The 19022-nt window shown below is 35.8% G+C and overlaps 4 protein-coding genes across 4 annotated transcripts; 3 read left to right on the top strand and 1 right to left on the bottom strand.

Annotated features, from left to right (window-relative positions):
- Positions 1-3230: 3230 nt before the first annotated feature.
- Positions 3231-5304, top strand: PHYBLDRAFT_163770 (DNA-binding WRKY transcription factor; the record flags this gene model as incomplete). Its single annotated transcript, XM_018434867.1, has 4 exons — positions 3231-3909; positions 4377-4390; positions 4530-5099; positions 5191-5304. The coding sequence occupies 4 exons, from the start codon at positions 3231-3233 to the stop codon at positions 5302-5304; spliced, it is 1377 nt and encodes a 458-aa protein (XP_018296717.1).
- Positions 5305-7211: 1907 nt separating this feature from the next.
- PHYBLDRAFT_163769 (hypothetical protein) lies at positions 7212-8177 on the top strand (the record flags this gene model as incomplete). Its single annotated transcript, XM_018434866.1, has 5 exons — positions 7212-7277; positions 7676-7753; positions 7797-7828; positions 7923-7987; positions 8074-8177. 5 exons carry the CDS (start codon positions 7212-7214, stop codon positions 8175-8177), a joined length of 345 nt encoding a protein of 114 aa, XP_018296716.1.
- A 5049-nt stretch (positions 8178-13226) lies between these two features.
- On the top strand, positions 13227-13485 carry PHYBLDRAFT_140735 (hypothetical protein; the record flags this gene model as incomplete). The annotated part of the gene is made up of 2 exons (XM_018430452.1): positions 13227-13390; positions 13464-13485. The coding sequence occupies 2 exons, from the start codon at positions 13227-13229 to the stop codon at positions 13483-13485; spliced, it is 186 nt and encodes a 61-aa protein (XP_018296715.1).
- Positions 13486-13800: 315 nt separating this feature from the next.
- Positions 13801-15794, bottom strand: WctB (GATA-type zinc finger transcription factor). The gene is made up of 4 exons (XM_018438187.1): positions 14710-15794; positions 14428-14519; positions 14203-14347; positions 13801-14064 (listed from the first exon to the last, which is right to left on the bottom strand). The coding sequence occupies exons 1-3, from the start codon at positions 15739-15741 to the stop codon at positions 14293-14295; spliced, it is 1179 nt and encodes a 392-aa protein (XP_018296714.1). The 5' UTR covers positions 15742-15794; the 3' UTR covers positions 13801-14064; positions 14203-14292.
- Positions 15795-19022: the final 3228 nt, after the last annotated feature.

Here is a 19022-nt window from a genome sequence, read left to right as displayed (position 1 = left end):
ATGCACTTCTTCTTCTTCTTTTGGTTATTTCGGTATATTTGAATGCTTTAACGAACTAAAAACAGAGCAAAATAAAACAAAGTGATAATGACTGATTGAATAGACGAATATCACAAGGTTCCTTTGAATATATGTATATGTATATATTTATTGTTCCAGCTATGATATATTTTAGCTTAATTATTACCATTACCATTACCATTAAGATTATCATAATCGTAATCATAATCGTAATCATTAATATTGCTTTCTTAATCCGCGGAATGATTTGGTACATGTATTATGATTAGCATTATTTATTAATACTACAATAATGCAGATATAAATATTAGCATTAAATATGTTCAACTGTATTACATATTAGATTTTTGTTACTTTCTACCATAGATTAATACCTTAATAAACCGATATTAATTATTGATAATGATGGTGATTATGATAATCACAGCGCTTCAATCTATGCACACCCACCGAAAGAATAAAAAAAAAAGGAAAGTCAAACACAAACAGGCTGATTTTATTTTTATATAGGATATATTGATGTTTCCACATCTTGGCAAGATCAATCAAAAAGGATTAACAGTAGATTGCCACAATATTATTATTATTATTTTGGACTGCGCTAGTATAATTTCCCGTATTTTGTGTATTCTTCCCGTCTTTTAATGAATAGGACGGTAAAACATAAAGTCGTGGGATGGGCACAAGGACAGGACAAGGGAGACTAAAAGGGAAATATTGTCGTGTAAGATAATAATAAACTTTCCTGCCATTCAATTGATAATATAATATAAAGAAAGTCATCCTCAAGGCACAAGGAAACCAAATAAAATATTTTTTTGACCAGCTGGCTTGCTATTGACTGAATGATAACAATAGAATAATATAAGTCTCATTTGATAAGCAAGGTCCCCTTGGTCCCTACGGAGATGTTCGGGTACAAGGTCTTTCTATTCTGGTCCATAATGACTTTTTTTCTCTCTTTTATGTACTATTTCGATTTATTCCAGCCTGTCCCTCGTCTGCTCTTCTCTCCTCGTATCCCAAAAGTAGCTCGATATCATATGCTTGTGGCTTTATTTCAACTGCATGTTTAAATAAACACCATTGTTGTTATACCGATTCATATTAACAATTGGTCATCCTCTCTCAAACCAAACCAAAAACATATAATAAAAATATTACATGATCCAGTATGTTCTTTCTTTTTCTTCTTTTTTTCCATTTCCATTTCCATTTTTCTCTTTTTTCTCTTTGCTTTGCTTTGCTTGTCGTTCGATTGTTTGTCATCAAATATTCTCTGTTGCTTGTTTTGGAATTTCTTGTTCCACACTAATTACAATGACTATGAGTATGATTTATGATCAATAATTTATGATTATAATTTTCTTTTTTGAATTGTGACTGTACAAAAAAATGTATAAGAAACAATTAGAGTTATACTAAATACATGTCCACACAAATACAAACATATGTACAATAGAAAACTCATGTTCTGTAAGGTGTATTTAGACTTGTTTACTAGAAAGACTAAAATCAAATGAATGAATAAATGAATGAAAAGGACATTTTCCCGGAGCTCTGGCTTAAAGCTGTATAGTTATTATGATTCTCATTATTAATAATACTCCGATTAAGACGGTTATTCTAATGTGAATGTGAATGTGAATGTGAATATAATATAATACAATATATTGTATATATAAGCAGACCAGACCAAAAAGATATAGAGATTCATTGGCTTAGTTTTGTCCCCAAGAGTGTGGGGAAACCATGGAGAAAGACGTGTTACATAATGAAGCTTGGGAGGTGGGGGAGAAACCAAAAAAAAAAAAATTATATAAAATCAAAAGAAATTTTCTTTTAGTAGAGACTGAGGGCGAAACCGGAGGACCCTTCGGTCCCTATTTATTTTTTAAAGTATTGTAATTAAAGAACGCGGGGAGCACAGAACCTGGGAAATTGGGAGGTGAGCTGAATTATTTGCTGTATAAATTGCATTATAAAAGGCAATACCTCGGGAAAGAATACACTACAAACGGGAACCAATAACGATTCATTGGAAATCTCGCTTCTATAAGATGATTTCTGTCTACAACAGTCAAGTACCACCTTGTGGACAATAAATAAATATATATATATATATATACAAAAGCCAAAAGCCAAAGATCCTAATATATTTAGCCCTTTGGCTACGTGAGAAAGATCGACTTTTATATACATATATATTCACATTCACATTTTATCTTTCGATTTATATATATACAGTTTATTTTATTGGTATAAAGATACTAAAGAGAATTCAATTATAATCTTTTCAACTTGCTTGTCTTTTGAGCGTGCCTTTTACTTTAGAATATTTATATAAATCTATAGTACATATATACTAAAGCCAGTTTTCTTCCAATCTTTTGAATAACCAAAGATTATGATTATTTATATAAAGAGGCGGGAAATACAAAAAAAGGGCATATGAAGGAGAAGAAGAGAGAAAAATCAATATAAATATATAAATATATATATAAAATAAAGGGGAGGAAGGGGAAGTGCGGGGAATAACGTCATAAATGGCTTGCATTGGTTCAACAGCCGGCTGGAGGATCGCTCGCATGGGTTGGGAGGAACGGGAAGAAGGAAAATGTATACAAAAAAGAAAAATTTGGGCTTCATTTTCTTTTTTACACAGACCAGACAAAAATGATTGGACAAATCCAGTGCACATCCAGAATAAGAATATAATACAAATATAAAAATAAAATAAAAAAAAACCTTCCACTCTACTCCACTCTACTCTACTCCACTCAAATTCCACCCCCCCTCCTTTCCCCATTTTGGTGTTTGGCTGTCTTGAATATTAAATACCTTTTTTATATATAATATTATTTTCTCTTTTAAATAATAAATAATAGCAACAATACCCATACTCTATCTCTCTTCTTTAAACATTTCTTTCTTACTTTTACTTCCATACTTTCTATTGTTTGTTTCCTTTCATAACTGAAATGCTTGCTCGTGCACATCATTCAAATACTTCTTCTTCTTCGCCTTCTTCATCTTGCTACTATTATAATTATAATAATAACAACCAGAGCCAAAACAGTAATTCTCCTTCTTATTCCTCTTCTTCTTTACCTTTACCGTCACCTTCTTATTCTTCTTCATCTTCATCTTCATCAGCAGAATCATCTTCCTACTATTATCTAAAGGCACCTTGCTCCACATTTAACCCCATGTCATCAAACTCCCCAGATCACAGCGGATTTCACCAAAAATCCCGCCACTCACAACAACAATCACAATCCGCCGCCACTCAGTCCGCCGCCACCCAGGAATCTCCAGGACCATCTTCCTTTCTCAGTCTAGAGAGAGTAGTCCAACAATACGGATCCCGACCTGAACTACTTGAGCTTATTCTGTCCACAAAAGTTGAAGAAGACAGACGCAGAGCTGAAGAAGCCAAACTGAGACGCAAGGAAATAGACTATTTACTACATCGTCACCAGTCTACAGATTCCTCTCTCGATCGTCCCAACACTAATACTAGTAACAGCAACAATAACAGTAACATTCGTTCGTGGAAACAATCATCATCACCAAAATCACAACTACGCTCACCTGCCAGTCATCACTCACACCCTTCAGTTGATGAACAAATGGAGCTAGCAGCAGCAGGAGGAGACTCTCGTCAGCGTGATTCAAGACTCTATCTACCTTTTCCCGGCAGAAGATCAAGTCTAACCGCCAAAACCATGCCTTACTCACCCCTCTCGCCATCAATGGACTATCCTCACTCTCAAATTCAACTGAGCAAGAAACGCCACAGTCTAACCCACACAATCAATGCCTTCCCTCGTCACGCAGAACGCCTCATTGACACACTCGATGACACTTTTGATGACGCGCACGGCAGTAACAACAACAACAACAACAGCAACAACAACAGTGGCAAAGGGAATGGCAGGAGTATTTATACCGATCCGACCCGGATCAATTCTCGCCGGAAGAGTAGCAACTCCAGCAACAATATTGATATGCTTTTGAGTCATTCTCCAGCTCATCAACAGAAGCAACTCCCTTCTCCATCCATCTATAAGCTGCACCACCAACAGCAACAGCAACAGCAACAGCAACAGCAACAACAACAACAACAACAACAACAACAACAACAACAACAACAACAACAACAACAACAACAACAACAACAACAACAACAACAACAACGACAACAACAAAAGCAGGAGCAACAGTATCAGCACCAGGAGCAGTATAAACGTCAACAGCAGCAGCAGTATCAACAGAAACCGCAGCAGCAGCAGCAGCAGCAAAAGAATGACATCTTGGCTCACAATCATCACCAATACAATAACAACTCTCAGCCCTCTGTCAAACAGTAAGTAATCTTGTATTTTCAATTTTTTGTTTTATCTTGAAAGTTCCTAACCTTTTTATAACATCTTTCTTCCTATATCTGCGCATGTTTCTTTAGACCTACACTGATTTCCCTCGAACCACCTGTCAACTTGGTAAAGTCGCGCAACTTGCTGTCGTCCGGAATCCCTCCTCCCTCTCCACCAATCGAGGCCACAACCTTCCAACCCCAACCTCAGCCTCAATCCCAGGCTCAGGCTCAGGCTCAGGTACAGGTACAGACTCAGGCACAGGCTCAAGCTCAAGCTCAAGCTCAGGTCCAACCCCAACCACAACCACAATCCCAGGTTCCGGTTCAGGCTATTTCCCAGGGTATTTCCCAGGCTCTGGTTCAGGATCAGGATCAGGCTCTGGATCAGGATCAGGAGCACGATCACGATCACGATCAGACCAAGTCCAAGATTCAGAATAAAATTCGGGATCAGGCTCTCGAGAAACCCAAGACCGAGGAAAAATTGGTTTCGAAACGACCTCACCACACACGGGAAGCAAGTCCGGTTGATCAGACTTCGTCCAAGCGAAAACGGCGCGAAATGCAGGCCATTACGACCATTATCGAAACTCGGGAGTTTCCTTACAACGATAACTATCTCTGGAAGAACAACGGAAACACGGTCCATAAAAAGACAGGCCACAAAAGCATTTACTACAAATGTTCCAATAGCGCAAAGGTACATATAATAATAATGATAATAATGAATATTGTAAACTAATTTTATGTTTGTAATTGTAATTGTCCTTTTTCCTTGTTTCATTTTTTAGGGTTGCCTTGTCAACAAAACAGTGACCTTTAGAGAAAATGGGGAACACTTGATTAAATACCGGGGCCAACATTTGAACGAATGCAGTCGTATCAAGCGCATCATTGACATTTAAAAGGAGACAAGCCTCATGCTTCTTTTATTCTCTCTCTCTCTCTTTTTATTTCTACCCCTCCCAATTTGGTATCTAGTATTTAGTATCCAGTATTTAGTAACCTTGCTAATTACCAGTGCTACTACTATTGCTATTCCTATAACCATCTACCCTTCTTCCTTTTCCTCTCCCTCTTTCCTTAATTCGTACACATGTGGGCATACTGAAACATATATGAACCATGACATATTATTACACCCTTCCCTCCTCACCCTCACCATCACCCTTTCTCTAACTCAAACTCTAACTATTTCTCTTTAGCTCTCTCTCTCTTTCTCACGCACACTCTTACACACAATCTTCCACAAACTGTATATACATTATATATAGAGAGCTAAAGAGAAAGAGAACCAAGAGGTAGAAGAAAACAAAAAGACACACTCAGGCACCAAAAAAAAACCCCCACTTGATTACTTATGCAAACTTTTATTTATTTATTTACTTTCTTCTTGTTATATTATTTTCTACTTCCTTTTCTTTTATATATATTCTTTCTTTTTTAAATACTTCTTTAAATAAGAAATTCAAAAGAAATAACGTATGTATATGCTTACACATCCTTTTGCTTTTTTTTTGCTTTTTTTTTGCTTTTAATTCTTTATATTTATTTATTTAATTTATTTATTTGTTTTATTTATTTGTTAATTTATTTTATTCATTCATCTTGAAAATAATATGACATTTTGTACAAACACACAGACATACACACAAGAATAATGGTTTTATTTGATTTGAATTTTTGGTTGTTTGTTTCAAAGCTTAAATATATATATACTTGCGGTTGCTCTATATTTGTATAAAGACGTGATCAAAAGAAAGAAAGAGGTTATTTTTTTGTAATAAATGCACCAATACAAGCATTTTGTTTTATACCTAAAACCATAAAATAGACCCACACACATACAGACAAAACATGTATCTATTTTAGGCCATTTCCAGCAAACGCCAAATACAGAATAAGAAGATGATGAAGAATAAGAATAAGAATAAGAAAGATGTGTTAGCTTACCATCTATTTGGATCTTGGTAATTCTGAGTACAACTTAAACTTTTCTAGTTATCCATATCCATACCATATCCGTACCGATATAGATATAAGTATAAATATAAATATATGTACACATGTATACACAATTACTGTTACTATTACTGCTGTTGTTACTGTCATTACTACTGCTAGTACTAGTACTACTAATACTACTAATGCTGGTACCACAGCCGTTCGTTACTGCGATTACTATAATTGCTATTCCATACAGTGCTCCCAAGAAGTAATGTCGCAGCCAATCAATTTTAGCTTACGTTTTTTTTTTTTTGGTTTTTGTCAGCACCGACTGATATTTTACCGTTTTTGATCTATTGTGTTATTGAAACACTCAGTTCTTTTTTTTTCTTTTGTTTGCCCCGCTTCAGTTGTCAACACGACATAGACTAATGTAGAACCAATTTCGGAAGGAAACAATTTCTTGAAAATACCTGTACCGAAGTCTCATGTCAATTGTGAGAATGACGTACTGACTGTAAATATTGCAGCAAACAAGATAAGTTGTACACAGTTTTCAAATTCGAAGCAACTTTATAACAATCGTCGGTAGCAACGTGTGATCCAGGCTAACATAATCACTGACGATTGTGAGAAATTCCTGATTGCTACTTCAAAAATTCGTCGCTAACATCTTGGTCTTGGTCTTGGTCTTCTTCTTATATTTGCAAAGACACTGTAGTCATCCGCTTTGATTACTTGGACAACTTTGCATTCCCGATGGTGAATTGTCTGGATGTAAAAAATCAGCAACATATAGACACCTAGTTTAGGCACATAAGAAAATTCACAACCTCAATACTAATTTTGGCCTGTTTTGAAAACGATGTCAATGACAAAGCGTACAAAATTGCAATCCCCTGAATTTGATCTTCATCGTGGCAGTAATTTGGTACTCTCCAATAGCAGTGAATTGTTGTTAGAACATCAAACTCTGCTACTTTATTGTTCGTCTTTGGGACTACATTTATTATAGACTCATTTGAAATGACCTCATGTTGGATATGGTGGCGAAGATCCTTTTTGAAAACCAATTTATTTAACCTCTTGGATACATCGTAAAAATCTACAAAGACAAAGGAAATTGTGTCAAACAAGATACTAGTGGTTTTTCGACGCAAGTCCTAGACAGGACATAACAGGACAGGACAGTACAAGGAGACAAGACAAAACAACAAGACCAAAACCAAAGCGGTACATCCAAAAAGATGCTTTCTCCACCAACCACTAAGTTTCTCAACGTCCTAAATATAGATTTTCGGCTTTGCCCATCTCTCCTTTATGTTGTAGAAATACCTCGATGTCATTAAAGAGTGCACCAGTCTCTTGCAGTCACAAACGATAGCTTATAATTTAAAAATTGTACAGGTGTATATTAGAAAAAAATGTCTTTATTTGAATATATTATTAGTGTCTTAAAGAAAACAGCTTGCAAGATAAATGGTATTAATTCCCCATCTCTTATGAACTCATTCAATCGAGTTCTATCAAGAATTTTAAATTCAAAAATAATATTATTGGAATATAATTACTATAGCGACGTAGAATTTATAAATATGGAAACATATATTACTGTGAAATCTAGTTTTCGCTATTCTATATGTAAGGAATAACCATTTCTTATACAAATCTTGCTTGTCGTGAGGAGCCACAGAATCTATTGTTTTACTTTATTTTATTTTGCTAAGCCTTTGGATTTCTTATTCAACTTAAAAATACTGGCACATTAAAATATGTACCAAAATTCTGCTCTTGGATTTTGGTGTCTTCAACTACGAAGCAATTTTATTGACTAGTGCCCGAATTTGGTTTTCTACGTAGAATCTGAATGAGTACCTACTCTTTTTCTTTGGAGTAACTAAAATAAAACTCGAGCTCTAAATCATAGATAGAACAAAACAAAGTTAAGATGATTTAGTTATTTTTTTTTTGAAAAAAAAAAAAACGCACACACACACCAAAGGGCAACACTATGTGAAATCCCAGTATTTAATTTTCACTTGCCGACATTTTTTGCTACTTTATTTGTAGCACATACAAAAGTAGACAGTTTAGTACGGTTTTTTCTAAAGTAAGCTTTTAATTCCGAAGTGAGAACCTTTTGCCTTTTTTATTATACGACATTAGGAGAAACAATAAATTAAAACAACGTCGCATTTTGTTTTGTGGACGAAAACTGCTAGCCTCACAAAAACGCCACGCTCCCAGGTGTTTTTAAATTACTAAAAACAGCTTAGACAGTTTGAGTTCTAAAAATGCCCTGCAATCTGCCAGAAATACTTGACATTTGAAATTCAAATTAATTATTTTATTATTTTGTTTTATTTTTGCTTTATTGCAATCTTTCAATTAGTCTTTAATTTTTTATTATTATTTGATAACAAGTAATTGACCCTCTTATTTCAATTATAATTTTATTTAAATATCTACTACATTGTAATTAAGATATTTATAATTGATTTTGGGTTAGTATCTCAATATTAAAAAAAATAAATACTATGAGTGTTATTTATTAAAGAAAATTAAAGTAATATTCGAGATTTTGGGAGCTGATTTTGGGTTAGTACCTTTAAATTAGAAAAATTAGATACTGTGAGAGTGCTATTTATTAAAGAGATAGAATAATATGTATATACCAATCGATAAAGACCTTCTTTTTCTTCCTATTCAATTTACCTCTCTTAATATTTGTACCTCCGCTGTCCCATGTCTGGTACTCAAAATCCACCCACACACGCACAAATTCATTCGGACACACACATCTTTTTTGTGATGAATTCATAGACCTATAATTAATAGATAATTAGCATACTTTTTGAAAGTAGAGCTCCCCCCGCTCCCCTCAAGTTTTATGCACATCCTCGCTATTAAAAGTTTAGTCACTATACATCACAATTAATATGTAAAAATAAGTCGAGCAGTTTATTGAATGGATAGTAAACTTTAAGTGGTGTGGTTGTAAAATGGTAAGAAGATTTGCAGAGAATTTAAAGGAAGGGTCTAGGTCACGTGCTTCTATTCCAACTTTTTAAAGATATAATAAAGATATAGAAATAAAATAAATGTCAGAGACAGAGCTTCAACCGTCACAGCCGTCACAGCTACTTTTTTTTTAACACCAAAAAAAAGTCTAAACGCAAGTTTTTTTTTTATCAATCGTGGAGGTCTTTTTTTTTAATTAAATTAGAAAGTGTCATTTCAAAAAAAGAAAAATCATTCCCGGTCGATCCAGAAACAATAAATTAAATACAAATGGCAATTCACGATGACTTTGTTATGACGATCGATGAAGACGATGATACTGTCATGATCCACGAAGAAGAAGAAGTGATCGATGACGATGAGGCTCAACTCAAGGCCAAGAAAGTCAAGGGCGAAAAAAAGAAGCAAAAGAAGGAACAGAAGCCTACAGACTTTGATTCCGGATTTACTTTTGCCAACGATGGTGGAGGAAACGTCGGACCTGTCCATGCATGGGATTTCACTGCCGCAAGAGGCATGCTTAAAGCAAGCCAGGTACGTGCATCACACACAGACACAGACACAGACACACACACACATATTCGAATAAACGAACAAACGTTATTTACCCTTTCTTCATCTACTATATATCTATATTTGATCTATTTTATAGACTGGTGATGTTCCTAGAGTCTCAATTGATGATATTATCGCAAAAAAAAGAAAGGAGAACAAGGAAAAAGCAAAGGCAAATGCTGCAAAGGAATTAGAAGACGAAAAACTCGATGACGAAGATAAAGTAGAAGATGCGATTGTTGAAGACGACGACGAAGATTTGGCTGCTGATGGTTTCGGTGGTGGAGCTGAAGAAGACGAAGAAGAGGAGGAAGAAGAGGAAGAAGAAAATTCGGCAAGCGATACTGAAGAAGAAGGTGTATCTGACGGAGAAAATGTCGAGGATGCAGACAGAGATAGCGATGAAGAGGAAGAAGAGACCGAGAGCTCAAAAGCCGAAGCTGAGGTAAGATATATCATCATCATTATAATCAATAGGAGCACCAATACTTTCAAGGTGTTGACTTGTGCTATAACAAATATAAATATAAATACAAATATAAATATAAATGTACATATAAATGTAAATAAAAATAAAAAGCGACCAACACTTTTTTTTTCCTTTTCCTTTCCTCTTTATGTATGTTTTATATGTGAATGTGTGGATATATCCCTTTTGTGTATATGTATATGTATTCTAGCGCAAAAGAGAATACTTTGCTCCTGAAGAAGAAAACGAAGCTCGTGATCACCAGGCCTTTTCTTCAATGAACTTGTCTCGCCCAATCCTCAAGGGACTCGCTTCTCTGGGCTTTGTCAAGCCCACCGATATCCAGGCCCGCACCATTCCTGTTGCTCTGCTCGGTAAGGATATTTGTGGTGGTGCCGTCACAGGTTCCGGAAAGACTGCTGCCTTCATTGTTCCTATTCTCGAACGTCTTCTCTACCGCCCTCGCCAGACTGCCTCCACCCGTGTTCTCATTCTCTGTCCTACTCGTGAGTTGGCCGCTCAGGTGCACAGTGTGGCTGTCAAGTTGGGTTCCTACACCGACATCAGTTTCTGTTTGTGTGTTGGTGGTTTGAGTGTCAAGTCTCAGGAAGCCGAGTTGAAGATGAAGCCCGATGTTGTGGTTGCTACTCCAGGTCGTTTGATCGATCACGTCAGAAACTCTACTGGCTTTGGTCTTGACAGCTGTGAAATTTTGGTTATGGATGAAGCTGATCGGTAAGTTGTAAAAAGAAAAAAAAGAGGAAAGGATATGTACAATAAGGATTATCAAGGATACATATATTATTATTACTTCTTTATTTCTTTTTTCTTCATCTAACGACTCTTGTCTAATGTGTTAATTTAGTATGCTCGAAGATGGTTTCGCAGACGAATTGGGTGAAATTATTAAATCATGCCCCAAGTCCAGACAGACCATGCTGTTCTCTGCTACCATGACTGATAACGTCGACCAGCTGATCCGCATGTCTCTCAACCACCCCGTCCGCCTGTTTGTCGACGCTAGCAACCAGGCCGCCACTCGACTTGTCCAAGAGTTCGTTCGTATCCGTGCCCATCGTGAAGCCGATCGTTCGGCTGTTTTGTTGGCCATGTGCAGAAAGACCTTTAAGGAAAAGGTGATCGTCTTCTTTAGATCAAAGGCCGCCGCACATCAAATGAAGATCTTGTTTGGTCTCATGGGGCTCAACGCTGCCGAACTTCACGGTAACCTCACCCAGGAACAGCGCCTAGAATCTTTGGAGCGTTTCCGTGATGGCGAAGTTGATTACTTGCTTGCCACTGATCTGGCTGCCAGAGGTCTTGATATCAAGGGTATCGAGACTGTTATCAACTACAACATGCCAACTCAGTTTGCACAGTATCTCCATCGTGTCGGAAGAACTGCCAGAGCTGGTCGCAATGGACGGTGAGTTGGAATGGTTAATGAAGGGATCTTTATTACACACATATATGCTTGTGTAATTTATTATGTGTAATGGACATATATTTATTGTTGTTGCTATACCTTTTGTGTGTGTGTATTATAGATCTGTTACTCTTGTTGGCGAATCTGATCGTAAGATGCTCAAGATGGCCATTAAATCTGCAACAAACTCACAAGTGAAGAATCGCGTTGTGTCACCTGAGACAATTCAGCGATACAAGAAGAAGATTGAGGATCTTGGTCCTCAGATTCAGGATGTCATGCGTGAAGAGAAGGAAGAGCGCTCAATCAGACAGGCTGAAATGGAAGTCCGTAAGAGTGAGAATTTGATCCTTCACAGCGACGAAATTTATGCTCGTCCTGCAAGAACCTGGTTCCAGACAGAGAAGGACAAGAAAAAGGCAAAGGAGATCGGCAAGAATGATCACAAGAGCAAGTTTGGTATCAAACCAGAGGAAGTCAAGAAGCCAGAGGTAAGAAAGAAAAGAAAAGAAAGGAAGAAATCGAATAATTGTATTATTACTATTATTGAATTTGTGTGTTAGTCCGTGTAATATACCTAATTATATAAAGAGTTTCATTAATTGACTGACTGAATGACTGAATGACTGACTGACTGATTGATTTTTATTTCTTTATTTGTGGATTATGTAGAAACGTGATAAATATGCTGGTATGAGCCGTGTCAAGAGAAGACGTGCACAGGCCATGGAGGAAGACGATGCTGAACATGACGAAAAGAGACAAATGGTTGCTGCACGATCAGCGAAAAAGGCTGCACGACCAACCCCAATTCACAGCCGCACTCGGGAGTCAAAGAACGGTGATGCACCAGCACAGCGCGGTGGACGTGGTGGAAGTCGTGGTGGACGTGGTGGAAGCCGTGGTGGAAGCCGTGGTGGAAGCCGTGGTGGACGTGGTGGAAGTCGTGGAGGACGCGGTGGAAGCCGTGGAGGACGCGGTGGACGTGGAAGTCATTAAAAGAAGAAACGAAAAAGAAACTCCATATAAATATATATATTTAAAGCATGATAATAATAATAAAAAAAGTACATCTTCCTTAGACATTTTATATATTCACTTGCACTTGTACTTACACTCCTTCACACCTCCTTACACTTCTTTACACTCCAACCCATCTACACATACTTATTTGTATATGTAATGTAAAACATCTGCTTCCTTTGACTACAAATGCCCTAAAATAAAAATAAAAATAAAAGTAAAAATTAGTGTTCTAATCATGTACGACAAGAGAACACTGCACAACCTCATCACGAGTGAATATAAAAATGAAAGAAACGGCCCACTTTTTTTTTCTTTTCTTTTTTCTTCTTCTTCTTTTACTCTTTTGATTTCTGATTTTTATTTTCTCACCAGACTCTAACAAAATGTTTATCAACCGTCCCAACCACGTCCTTGCCAACCAACGTCATTTCCAGGCCCCTTCACATACTCCTCTTTGGCTCAAGGGTCCCAGAGATAAGTTCATCGTCTCCATTGTCTTTGCTGGTCTTGGTATCGGACTCTCTGGTGCACTTTACGGCTCCTTCAAGTAAGTCTAGAAAGTATACATCTGCAGACATACATCTATCAAAAGTCTGTACTGATATATTTGTTTTAAATAGGATGGCCAAGGGCGAAAAATAAATTCAATAAAGAAATATGAAGAAGAAAAATCTAGATTTTACTGAGCAGTAAAAGAAAAAGGTTGATTAATCCTTTTGGAAATAAAGCAAAGCAAAGCAGCGCAAAAGCAAAGCAAAGCAGTGCAAAACATAAAAACACGTTTTCTTCACCAACAGACGATGTGACCCACTCACACCCGTACCCAAGTATAAAGAGGATGTGTGTAACCACAACTGTTTTCTTTCTCCCTCGCTATCTGTGCGTGTGTGCGTGTGTGCATGTGTATTTGTAGTATCTCGGGAATCGACTCCTTTATCTTGAACTTATTCCAAAAGTCAAAGTCAAATTATGTTTATTTATTGATGCTAGTGATAAAAAGATATTCATATGAAGCATTGCAAGTATATCTTTACAGTGTTAATGGTATGGAATGGTATAGTATAGTATAGTATATAATATATAATATAGTTGAGCAAAATGTAATGTAGTGTAATGTAGTGAAATATGATATGATATAATGTAGCAAAGTAAATTATAGTTATAATGTTGTTATGCGCTATTCCGTGTTGTGCTTTGTAATGAATTCCAGTTTTTGTTTTACTAAGAAAGCAATGGTTATGTTAGCTATAATTTTTCTATTTCATTCATGCTCGCTTTTGTTTTTGCTTTAAAGACCAAAGTGAGTGAGAAAAATTTAAATTTTTGTCCTATCAAATAACAAAGAGTATTGGTTCTTACCTCAGTGTAATGTAAATAAGCCTTTTTTTTTGCACTTTTGACTTGCCAAATCGTATACAAAAAATGGTGATTTGTAGGGCCTTTGGGAAGTCACGATTTTTTTCTGCTTGCCTTGGCCCATCGAAGTCCACAAGCATTACAAAGACTACAAGGGAAATTAATTCAATATATTGTTCATGAGATCTAATTAGTTTGTAAATGTATACATAAACCAAAACTACTCACGTTTTTGGACCCTTTGGACCTTTTCTCCATTCTGGTGCGTTCGTTGTACTACAGCCAACACATATTTTTTGTTCAATTGTGTCTGTAAATCTCTATAGTGTACACACGCCAAATAAATAAATAGAAAAGGTACAAAAATGCAAAAGTCCAAAAGTGTAAAAATGTAAAAATGCCAAAAAAACACACCCACACAATTAGTATGGAAAATCGTCATTTTTATACGTTTATATGTATGTATGTATGTATGTATGTATGTATGTACTTGAAATTCATTATACATACCCTTTTCTCGGCTCTTTGTGGGTAAACTTGGTTGTTTTCAATTGCTAGATCATTTTTGCCCAGCTTGATAAAGTTTGGCGCGTTTAGAACCTTGTTTCTAAGCTCCATTAAAAGATTATCGTCTGAATATTTTCTTTCTTGACAGGAGGAAGCGTCATAAATAGGTACCACGTTCCCTGGAACGTTGAAAGAATTTGGCAAGATTTGTACAATATCCCCTGATGTAGGACAAGTTTGGACAAACCCATTGTCTTTTTTCTCATCGGCTTTGTGTCTTTTTAGGTCTTCATCTTCGCCATTATCAATATCAGCAATATTATAATCATTACTATAGTTATTATCACAATGATCGTCATAATTAATATCATTATGACAATCATAATCGACGTCGCTGCCACTATTGTCTCGGTTGGAGTCTTCATCCGAGTCGCTTTCCTTGACATGGTTTTGTAAACTGTAATTTCTCGAAGCCTTGGAGCCATCTGAGCCCTCCGTGATTTCTGAGATCTCAGCATCCGTGTCACGAATGTTTAGACGAAGAAAAGCAATTTTCCTTTTCAATATCTCGTTTTCCATTTTGTAATCCAGAAACGTGTCGAGTATTCTAGCCGGTCGTGTTGGTACACATCGAGCAGACCCAAAGAAGCGATTTTGTTTGAAATGCCCCTTTGTCTCCATAATAATATATTTGCCGTCCTTTCTCAACATTCGATAACAGATCCGTAAGCTCTTCATCGCGCTCATTGCTGCATAATATTCTCTCACAAATACTTCTGCCTCGCCGTCGTGAATGAACTCGGTAAACAAGTGTCCAACGAGCTCTGAGGGCTGGTAACCTAATAGCTCGATTGACGCCTGGGAGCATACAAGGATACAAAGCTTAGGGGACAGAACATGAACTATGTCGCGTAATTCTTGTAGAATGTTTAGCGGCCAATTGATGTGTTGCGTGAATTCAGTCATGGCTTGGATTTCATGGCTAGTGAGTACTTGATGTTGCTGTTGTTGGTTTTCCGAGAAAGCGTTGTCCATTATTATATTCTAGCAGTTTTGTCTTTTTTTTTTTTTTAGAAATAATAAGTCTTTGGGAATAGGCAAGAGGAAGTGCAGAGAAAATAGTATGCTACATATATTTATATACATGTACATTTGTATGTCTATATGTGTACATATCCATATATTGCCCAATAATAGAAAATAGTGATTCTGTGCACAAAAATCGACATTTATATGTTCGATCCTCGATCTTCGATCCTCGATCGCGAGGGTGTCTTGCGTGACCGCCTGCCACATACACAGAAGAATGTTTAAACTGTATCTTCTTTACATCCCGCTTCTTCTTTTATATATTCATTATCCCCTCTTCCCCCCATATACTTTAATTTTTATTCTGTATATTCTATCATTGATGTATAATTATTACATGTTCTTTTCTTTTTATATAAAAAAGCTTAAATTATACTTAATCCTGATTTTAATGATGTATGCATATAAGATGTTTTCGTGGCAGGACTGTATTTTGATTCTCAAATAAAGCATGCCCATGGTTAAACATTATATAAATAACTATAATATATCAAAGAAAGCGATCTTGAGTAAAGTGTTGCTCTTGGCTTGAAAGAAAAGCATATATAAAAGCAAAAGAGTCCAAGGCTTTGAAGTAAAGCTAGAAATTGTTGATCCTAATGCACCTCATTACTATCATTAAGCTATATTGCTTGTTTAATTGTATTCTTTATTGACAATATATATATATGCATCTATACAATAAGAGATTAAGGTTTGAATTCAAGTTCAAATACATATTTATTTCATTGTAAACATCTCACGTTGGTTTGACTGTGTACCTGTAACAGTGAGCAAGTCAAATTACCACGATTGTTTCTCGTGAAACTACTATTTACAGGAGTGAATCGGCTATATATTAGCTTAGTGAAGGCTATACAAGTGCCTCTAATAATGATAATGTCATTGATAATAATACCTCTATTTTTGTTTTTACTATTTTGGTACAAATGGCCGCAAACCAAGCCAAATAAAAATAAAGTAAAAAGAAGAAAACGAGATGAGTATGTGTATTAGGTTTGTATTTATTATACAAATATATAAAGACTATTGACACATTATTAGAAGATCATTGGTTTTCTTTGAAGCAAGGCAGTTAGACTGATGCAATATAGGTCTTTTCGATATGAAATCTTCAAATGAATTAGATTAATGCTGTCTTTTTTTTATACATCATTATAAAGAGAGAGATAAAAAGCTTGAGTTTTTAGTAAGGGATTTCTGCAGACTTTCGTTTTTTTTGCCCGGGTAGTTCAAGGGTTGTTTATAAAGGTTGAGTTTATTATTATTATTCTTATTAAGCACTGTTTTTACTCTTTCTATTTTTGGCGTTCTGGATGAAGCTTACCGAGTTAAGAGAGCTTAAGAAAAAGGGGATTCTGTAAACAATTCGAACAGCTCCATTAATTCTTAATTCTCTATTATTTATTCTACATTCTATTCTATATGTTTTATATTTTAAAAAGGTCTAATTTTTTTTGTTCTGCTAGAAACCACTACAGCTTTGTTCCTTTCTTTTACAAACCGTTAAAAATCTCATATTTCTTATTGAGCTTTCTAACTCTATAGAATATCGTCAGAGCTTCAGTACAGCCGTGTATATTTCAGTCAAACTCAAACTCGTTCCAAAAATATTACAGAGGAGTGTGGTACCTGACACGCGCACACACACATTTTTTTTTGAAAGAACGTCAATCGTCATTTCAACTACTTTAACGGAGTTGAGTTTCACGAGTTCCTTTTCAGTGAAGAGGATCAAAGTAAATGAAGAGTCTTCCATCTACTTTGCACATCTCTTGTATCCTTTCATCGATCGCGCATACACCTGCAAAAAAAACCTAAGGGGAGAAATGCGTGACCGGTTTTATATGCATGTGACTACTAGAGCTAAAGACTATAAAAAAAAGCAAAAAGTAAACAAAAAAGGGCGCAAAAAAAAAGAAAAAGACGAGCGACAACGATGCGAAACCTTATTTACCATCAAGAACTACAATTCTGCTCATGCGAATAGCTCATTAGCTTATATAGAGCTCTCATCATGTTCTTGCAGAAATGAGTCTGTCAGAACTTTGCGCATTAAAGATCAATTCTCTATTTTTCTCATTCAAACTGACACCCGATGTTGATTCGCGCATCCTTTTAACAGCCACTCATAATAGAAAACAAGGGTTTTTAGGGTAAAAACCAGAAAGCACACGCGTTTAAAAATAGTTAGACTCTTAAACGTACTTGGAATATATACATAAAGGTGATGCCTGATTGATTTTCTTAGAAATATAATTGAGTTTTGACTATTACAAGAATAATATCTAAGTTATATATGATACCAATAATTGTGTATAGTTCTTAATAATGTCCAATATAATATACAGCAAAACACAAGAGAAAGGTCTTTTAAAAAAGCTTAATTCTATTTCATAGGGTTTAATAACGACTTCCAGAAGGAATCACTGTTTCAAGATACCTACTTTACACGCTTGATAGTTATTTTCTTCTTTGAGCCTCGATCTTTCCAAGCTGTTTGTACGTCGGGGTTTATTCTATTTTGCAGGAAAGTACTTTGGCTTATATTACCGTATATAAATTATTTGCAGCCTGTCAAAGCACAAAAATCCAAGAGAACACACACACACACACTGAAGGGACCTGATAATACAATAACATCATTCACCGATCTTCAGAATACAGGCATTTAAAAACATTTTAAATATAAAAAGGGTTTGTGTGTGCCATGGTCAGAATAAACGAGTATATATTTTATGAGATTCGAGATGGTATTGCGTGAGTCAATTGAAGGCTACAGTGGCGCCTGGATCGATTGGGAGCTGTAACTATGTCTGAACCTTTTGGAAGTTGGTATATTTTATGGGTCAATTGGAGGGGTTGTTATGGGCTCGGATAGTTTCAGTGCTGGCTATATCGATCTGTATGCTATGAATGCACGCTGAGGTTTCAGTGTCATAGCTAATAAACCTTTAAAAATGTTTATTTAATTAAGCAACTGTATATCGAATATTATCCAGTTTATTGCTGAAATGAAGAAAGTAAAAGTTTAATAGAAAATGATCTCTTTGATCAAAAATAACAAATTTAATACAGAAAAATTGGATATAAATCCAAACTAATCAAGTAAAGTGTTCCTGTATGTATGAGCACCTAATAAGAAACAATGAGATCCACCATTTAAAAGCTGATTGATATTGATTACTCAAGTATTGATCAAAATATCCTATCTTTTCACTCTTAAA

Source organism: Phycomyces blakesleeanus (assembly GCF_001638985.1).
Source record: "Phycomyces blakesleeanus NRRL 1555(-) unplaced genomic scaffold PHYBLscaffold_3, whole genome shotgun sequence".
NCBI classification, from domain to species: Eukaryota; Fungi; Mucoromycota; class Mucoromycetes; order Mucorales; family Phycomycetaceae; genus Phycomyces; species Phycomyces blakesleeanus.
Note: the sequence above shows the minus strand (reverse complement) of the source record. Positions and strands in the feature narration are given on the sequence as shown.